Source organism: Haematobia irritans, chromosome 5 (assembly GCF_050003625.1).
Source record: "Haematobia irritans isolate KBUSLIRL chromosome 5, ASM5000362v1, whole genome shotgun sequence".
NCBI classification, from domain to species: domain Eukaryota; kingdom Metazoa; phylum Arthropoda; class Insecta; order Diptera; family Muscidae; genus Haematobia; species Haematobia irritans.
In genome coordinates, this window is record NC_134401.1 from 73,899,345 (window position 1) to 73,908,016 (window position 8,672).

An 8,672-nucleotide genomic window follows, 5' to 3' on the forward strand; every position below is an offset into this window, starting at 1 on the left:
TGAGGAGACGCTGGAGGTACTATTGGACACACATTTTCCTGGAAATCAGACGGTTGAACCAGGTTCTGGCGGTGCCACAGTGGCTCAGCGGTCGTTTCCTATCGAAGAAATTGTATCGGAATCTAGAATAAGATGGGTGTTAAATAGCTTTGGACCATTCAAATACCCCGGACCTGATGGAATTACTCCGGCCGAGTTACAAGCAGTGACTGACAAAATTGTCCCCTGGTTGTCGGCGATATATAGGATGTATCAACTTATCATATATCCCAGGAAAGTGGAGGGAAACAAAAGTCGTTTTCATACCTAAAGCGGGAAAAGCCTCTCACTCGAGGGCGAAGGATTTCCGACCAATCAGCTTATCCTCATTCCTACTTAAGACTCTGGAGAGGATGATAGATATTTATCTTAGAACTAGCATCGATTCAAGTTTGTTCTCGAAACGACAGCATGCATACTCGAAGGGCAGGTCTACTGAGACCGCATTACATGAACTAGTCAGTTTTATTGAAAGCTCAATATCTGTTAAAGAATACACAATCGCGGCGTTTCTAGACATCGAAGGGTCGTTCAATAATGTCCATCCGAGCTCGATATTAAATGGACTGACAACTCTGAATGTTGATCCATGTATACTATTAGACGAACTTCTAATGAAGAGACGTATTTCAGCCACACTAGGATAAGCAAACATACAAAGGTATGTGAACAGAGGCACTCCCCAAGGAGGAGTTCTATCACCTCTTCTTTGGAATGTTGCTTAAAATAACCTTCTGGTTACCCTAGAAAAAGAAAGGATAAAAGTGGTGGCATACGCAGATGATGTGGCTCTAGCAGTCAGGGGAAAATTCCCATGCACAATCAGAGATATTATTCAGAGGGCGAAAGACAATGGTCTTGGTGTAAATACAGCAAAGACAGAACTAGTCATGTACTGCAAAGATCGCAAAACTCTCACGGTTAGGCCCATTTCCTTGGGGGGTATTGAAATTCCCTTTGGTGAGTGTGCAAAAAATTTTGGACAGGAAGCTGAACTTTAAGCTATTAAGCTTAAAGTTCATTGAAGAAAGGGCGAGAAAAGCAACGGTAGCTTTGTACTCGTGCAAAAAGGCAATAGGAAAAAGGTGGGGACTAACACCAAAAATTGTGCATTGGCTATACACGGCAGTGGTTAGACCTATAATGCTATATGGTGTTGTAGTCTGGTGGTCGGCACTTCACCAGCCAACAAGTTTAGACAAAGTTCAGCGTATGGCGTGTTTGTGTATCTCAGGCGCATTCAGCAAGACAAGAACAAATTCCCTTAATGTCATGCTGCATCTATTGCCTTTAGACATTTTGGCCAAACAGCGGAAAAATGTTACGGTCACAGTTCGGTCCTCAAAATAATGCCATATGTGCCTAACGTAGTGGATTACACTTTGACGAGTTCACTTTTCGACAAAAAGTTTGAGACTCTAATCCCCAACAGTGAGGCGTGGTGCACACAGACCCCGGGGAATAAAGAATATATAGATTTCTACACTGATGGCTCCAAATTGGATGGACAATTGAGTTTCGGAGTATATTCCAATGATCTGGAACTTCGAATAGCGAAAAGATTACCTAATCACAAAGGTGGGCATTAATATATACTCAGACAACCTGCAATAAAATTCTTGGTCAACCTGCAATAAAATCCTTGGACTCTGTGAGATGACTGAGCAGTACAATATTCACCTAATATAGGTGCCTGGCCATAGGAACATACCGGGGAACTGCGAAGCGGATGAGTTTGCAAGGCTAGGAACTACCTTACATATTCCAGGGGAACTAGAATCTGTTGGTATGCCCCTGACTACATGTAAGCTCATGCTGCGTGAGAAAGCTGTTATGATGGCAAATGTTCGATGGGAGCATTGCAAGGGCTGTAACGACACCAAGCAAATATGGCCCCATTTAAACTTAAACCGCACACTAGATATGCTAGTGTTCTCGAGACGTCAGATATCACTCCTGATATCTGCTATAACGGGTCGCTGCCTGATAGGCGATTTTGCAAAAACTATAGGCGCGATGTATAATGACTTTTGTATGAGCTGTCATGATGCGGAGGAAAAGGAATCAATTAAACACCTCTTATGTGAGTGTCATGCATTTTGTGTAAAGCGCAAGCAACTTTTAGGAGCATATAGCTTCAGATTACTGGCGGATCTGGAAAACGTTAACTTAAGCAGTCTGCTAATGTTTTTGGAACAATCTGGTTGGTTCAACAAAGAAAAATAATCAAGTAGGTTCAGCGGTTAAAACTAGAAGTGCCCATATGTAATAGGTACTTTTAGTTAGTGTGGTATCACAATGGACTGAATAGTCTAAGTGAGCCTGAATCTTAATCGGGCTGCCACTTTAACCTAACCTAACCTAACCATCATAGTCCACATCATCACCATTGATAATGATGTGGACCTTGTCTCGATCCTATGTGCCCTCATTGGTCGTGAGTTTTCCATATTCATCTCTTCCAATTTTTCACCTTCGTGCTCTAATGGGCATAGCATTGTGACTGGTCTTTTTAACTCTCCTCTTTGCGTTTTGACCGTAATAACTCTTACTATTCCATCTTTACCCTCTATCTATGTACATCCGTAACCTTCGCTAACGGCCAACGAGCACGGTGAGTGTCTTCATTCTTCAGTATGACCATTTGTCCATTTCGTCGTTCTCCATTTCGTACGATTCTGCAAAGTGGTTAAATATTCCTCTTTCCACTTTCTCCAAAAATGATTTTTTATCCGCTGCAGCAGTCTCCACCTGCTTACACATCCCAAGCTTCCTTCATCGCTCTTCGCCGGAGCTTCTAACAATGGACATCCAACTAGGAAATGTCCTGGGGTTATGGTGTCTACATCCTCTGCGTTGCTACTGAGCTCATGCAATGGTCTTGAATTTAGCACCGCTTTAATTTGAGCCAGTACAGTGCTAAGTTCTTCATATGTTAACTTCGTGTCTCCAATAATCCTTTTCAGATGATACTTCATAGACTTAACCGCGGCTTCCCATAGTCCTCCGAAGTGAGGAGCTGCCGGGGGGATAAAGTGCCATCTTATTTTCTCACTCTCCATAATTGATCCAACTTTAGTGTTATTTTTCAAGGCTTCTACATAATCTTTGTCTAGTTGGTTTGATGCTCCTATGAAGTTCGTCCCGTTATCCGAGTAGATGTCACTTGCCTTGCCCCTTCTTGCAAAGAATCGCGCAAGAGCTGCAAGAAATGCATCCGTGGTAAGTTCGCTAACTGCTTCCAAATGTTGAATAAATAGTTTAGCTGTTACTGTAACAGGTGTCAGCCATCCCAACGGGTCGAAAATCTTTGCTAGACTCGACAACGCCAATCGCTTTTTTATTTAATCTTCGTCATCTATCTGTACGTTGAAGGTGAAACAATCCGTGGTGGGTTTCCATTGTAACCCTAATGTTTTAAGAAACTCATCCTCTTGTATTTGCAATACTTCATTTTCCTCTCTTCTGTTTACCGCACACAAAACATCCGGGGTATTGGCGATCCATTCCTTAGATGGAACCCGTAAGTCTCCAGTTCTCTCGATATTTGTTTCTGAATTTCCAGGCATTCTTCCCTTGAATATGCTCCTGTCAGCAAATCGTCCATGTAGAAATCTTCGTGGATTCTTCGGCCTATGTCAGAAACTGTGCTGACGCTGTACCATATGTAACTGTGGTCAGCTTATATTGTTGAATTGGCTCGTTCTTGCCAGTTCTCCAGAGTACGTATTGATATTCCTGGTCGACCTCTTCTATCTTTATCTGCCTGAACATTTTTTCCACGTCGGCTGATATGACGAATTTCCATGATATCCATTTGGTAATAATGTCTAATATATCTCTCTGCAGTCTTGGCCCCGTAAGAAGGATATCATTCAAGGACTTTCCGTTCGATGTTTTCGATGATGCATCAAGCACCACTCTTACTTTTGTGGTAAGACTTGTTTCTCGTACCACAGCTTGATGGGGCATATAGTATTTCGCTTCTTTATCCCGAGCTACTTTCACCATGTGTCCCATGGATATAAGCTCGTCCATCGTTCTTACATATTCTGCTCTCAAGTGTGCACATTCTTCCAGCTTTTTCTCCAGACTCAAAATCCTAGCCATTGCTCTTTTATGTGATTCACCCAATTCCTTGTTTTCAGCCAACGGCAATCTGACTACAAATCTTCCCGAAGAGACTACTCGCGTTGTATCTTCATAGAGTTTTAAGCAATAGTCATCTTCCACAAGCGCTTCCTCATCCTCTACCTCTTCAATTTCCCAAAACCTTTCAATCGTTGTTGTTGCAGCAGACCTTATGCTGTTGTTTCCAGGCTTCATTCGAACTGTTCCAGACAGGATCCAGCCTAATTTCGTGTTTTGTGCCACAATCGACTCGTCATGACGCACTCCTTCTTCCACCAATTGCGGGAAAAAGTCAGCCCCAATCACTAGATCGATCCTTTCCGACTTATTGAAGTTCGGATCTGCCAGACTAATGTTTTTCCATCTTCCCAAAGTGTATTGGAAGTTATTATCTGGATGAGCTGAAGCCAACTTCGGCAGAACCAGTGCTTCGATTTTGATATCACTGAAAAATCTGGGTCTTATTTCCTGCAATACTTTTGATTTTGCCACTCCCACCATGGTCTCTCCAAGACCTCGTAGTCTTACATCTGTCTTCATCCTTGGTAGTTGTAGCAACTGTGCAGCGTCTTGTGATACCGATGTTATTTGAGATCCTTGGTCAATTAATGCCCTTAATGTGATATATTCTCCCTGTAGGGATTTGACACGAACTTGGGCGGTAGCCAGCAGAACATTTGCTGCTGTGTTGGTTGTCATTGCTTTCGAGTTCTTTATTCTCTCCAAATGGATTAAGGTGTTATGACTCAATCCGCACTTCCGGCATTTGCACTCGCTTACACATCGCTTCTCTTTCCCGTGCTTCAGACATCTGAAGCACAATTGGGCCGCCTTTACCCAACTATACCTCTCGTTGCATGTTTGTGCAACAAATTTCTTGCAAGTTGTTCAAAATAAATATCTTTTGAACATGAATGCGATAACGCCGACAATAGAAATATCTTAGAATTGGTCCCTATCATTAGATAGAGATTAGAGACGCATTTGTTTACTTAGGATCGCCATAAAATCATTGTACTAGCTGATAAGAGCGCATGTGTGTGGGATATTAATGTAACAAAATAGATAAGCGATTGTTGTGTGCGACGATCAGTTGGTCTAATGCACAGGCAGTTTAGTTTGTAAGAGTATATAAGGAAGAATATTTTTGTAAATAAATTAGTATGAAAAGTATACTCATCTTGTTTGGTTATTAATCCAACATTTGGTCCTTCGAACCGGATCATTGGTTTATATAAAACTGAGTTTTTCCCCCACCAGAGGTAAGAAACTCAGTTAAACCAAAAATTTTCTCTGATATAAAATATATCAGGGAAGAAGCGTCCCCGTGGCTTAAACAACGGGAAAGAAAAATTAACTTTCCTCTGAGAAAAAGATCAGGGAAGGAAAGTAAAAATAAAAAATAACAGCCAAAGGGGCTCAAATAAAAAAATAACAGCCAAAGGGGCTACAGTAAAGCAAAATAAAAGCCAAAGGGGCTATAGCGAATTAAAAAAGCGTATGTCGCAGCTTAGACAGCGACAAAATCAAAAAATATTAAATAAGATCTTAATATAAAAACATCTACTTAAAATAAATATATTTAGTAGGAAAAGCGTAATTCGTGGCTTTAACAACGAATGAAAAACAACACAAATAATTTAAAAAACAACATTCTCCATACCAACCAAAAGAACAAAGATGGACTTTGTGATGAGGATGGAGAGAATAAAATATCTTATTCGTAAGGTATTAACAACAATGCTTCAATGGGAGACACAAGATGGCAAACCTTTGCTCCAAGATACAAAAACATATTTGGAAGTATGTATGAAGGAGTTAGATAATCAGTACTGGCAGCTAATGTTTTATCGCTATGGACCCTTCTTTTATCTAACCAAAGTATTCGAAGAGGTTGAAGACCTATACGAGCAAAATAGGGACACTCTATTGCGGAAACTTTATTTGGGAGAGGCAACAAATGAACATGCTCAATTTGGAAAAATAAGGGAGTTATTGAACGCAACCGAACAGCATGATAAAACTGAAATTTTGGAAATCGCATCACTCTCCTTTTCGCCGGCAGATCCTCACTCCGGAGGAAATGTGGCGAGTGTGACGGCACAATCAGATTTTACATCCGAAGAGAATAAAGATAAAAATGAATCAACGCCTCATGTAATTTCCTCCAATTGGGAGGAATTCAAGCAACAGTTTAAAATTGAGGATAAGATGGATACAGAAGACGAGGACAAGAAGGAAATATCAAACGATGATGCTGAAAGGGAAGAGAATTCCAATGAACATGCCACAATTGACAACCTAGAATCAGTTGAGAATGATGTCGTAGGTGATGAGGAAACATATATCCAAAAGGACGAACAGCTTGACGTTGGTGCCCTTAAGAATGTTTCTGTGAAAGGTGGTGACGAAGACATGAAGAATGAAGGTGTCCTTAAAAATGTTGATGCGGAAGATGGTGAAGCAGAAACGAAGAACAAACAAGCAACAACAATTGCCGAAGGAGAATCTCCTGTTAAAAGTACCGATATTCTGATCATAAAAGAGGACAAAATATCTGCTAACGCTACCGCAGCCGACAGAGAGTACAGAAGGAAACTGAGAAGATGTCAAGAAATCGCTGATAGAGTAAAGCACAGGTACATCTCACTTGCCGACAAAGTGATGGATGTGAAGGAAGGACGTCAAATCTCCATTCGCAAAGATGAAAGAAAAGCACTCACTGCCGGAGTGAAAAGAAGAGGGATGATGATGCGTTGGCGCCGGAAAAAGAAGATCCAGAAGGAGCCCGACCCTGACGTACAGCTATACTTTGGAGCTCGCAGCAGGATGACAGCGCAAATCCAATGCTCCAAACCTTTGAGCAGTGTTGGTTGTTTAATAAGAAAGCAGACATCAGTAGTTGGCTCTACTGTCAATCTGCTAAAAATAACAACATATTAAGAGTATTTCATTTCACACTTTATGGAAGTAAAGTCTAGATTTGGAAACATTGTTACCACATTATGTAAAGATTATTTCTAAATTAGATTATTCCTAAATAATACGTTAATGATTATAAATTTATATAACTCAAACATAATTATATAATACAGTCCACTAACTTAAGAATATAGCCCGGTAGAATGTTGAAAGATCTGGGCACTTAGCATTTATTTTTATTATCCTAGTATTAAAAATTCTCAAAATCTCATTTTATAACAATGCTCAAAAAGAGGCAATATTAGACATTATTTGTTCCGGCCGGCAGAATGTTCAAAATAATAAATAAGATCGCATGTAATGTAACAAAATAGATAAGAGATAGCTGTGTGCGATGATCAGTTATTCTAATGCACAGGCAGTTTAGTTTGTAAGAGTATATAAGGAAGAATATTTTTGTAAATAAATTAGTATGAAAAGTATACTCATCTTGTTTGGTTATTAATCCAACACAAGTAGTAATGTCGTGACCAAAGAACTTGCAAAACTTGCACTGTTTCCTTTCCGCCGATATAGATACGTCCTGCTGCTTGAATATTCCTGGGATGAATTGCTTCCTGCCCTCTGAAGCTTCCAATGCTTGGTATTGTTGTTCCAAAAAGTCCAACACATCGGTGAGCCTTTGAATTTCCTTTGATCTTTTTACATTTTGCTCATATTGAATGAGTCCATCTTTATCGAGTTTCCGTATTACAATTCTGGCTAGAATTATGCATGAATACTCTCATTCACGCCGTCCAACAAGTTCCTCAAACTTCCTGCTGATTGGCTGTTTATATTCGGATGATCAAGAATTTTATCGATCAGCTTCGTGAATAGAATTCTCTTATTGTTATATCTTTTTTTAAGCAATTCCGACGCTGTGTTATAATTCGCATCCGTCACCTGCAAGTGCTGCACCAACCGGAAGGCCTCTCCTCTCAATTTAGTTTTAAGATGTACAGCTTTTGAACCTCCGATAGTTGCCTGTTTCCATCAATCATTTTCTTAAACAAGTGGTGGAAGGAACTCCATTCCTCCACGTTTCCATTAAAACATGGTATTTCTATTCTTTTTAGCTCTACAGCGTGAGCTTCTTCCTTTAAGCCACTTATCATCACAATTACGTTTTCTATTTTTCCGTTCATCTTGTCTTCTATATCTTCCAATTCTTCATCCACTTCTTCCATCCCATACTCCGTGCTAAGTTCTAAATGCAGCTGCTTGATGTCGTCGAATTGTTTTTCTCACGTAGCATTCATATTTTCCAATGCGTATTTAGAAACTCCAATCTGTACTTCCACGGCATCGGACAGCTTTATTATCTTCCTTCGGAATTGAGACAGCAACGCATTTTTTTTCTCATGAATTCCTTGTGTGGGAACTACCACCTCCTTTGACCGCTGCGAGCTCCCCTTCTCCCACAAGGTCTTCTTTCTTCTTTTCCTGCATTTGCAGCGTTTGCTCCATCATTCGTTTCTGAGATTCCTCTTGCTGTCTCATCCATTGCTGTTGGTGGAATTGAATCTGCATCCGTATGC

The 8,672-nt window shown here is 40.4% G+C and overlaps 1 protein-coding gene across 1 annotated transcript; it reads right to left on the reverse strand.

Annotated features, from left to right (window-relative positions):
- Positions 1 to 3,672: 3,672 nt before the first annotated feature.
- Positions 3,673 to 4,869, reverse strand: LOC142239851 (uncharacterized). The gene has a single exon (XM_075311607.1). The coding sequence runs from the start codon at positions 4,867 to 4,869 to the stop codon at positions 3,673 to 3,675; it is 1,197 nt and encodes a 398-aa protein (XP_075167722.1).
- Positions 4,870 to 8,672: the final 3,803 nt, after the last annotated feature.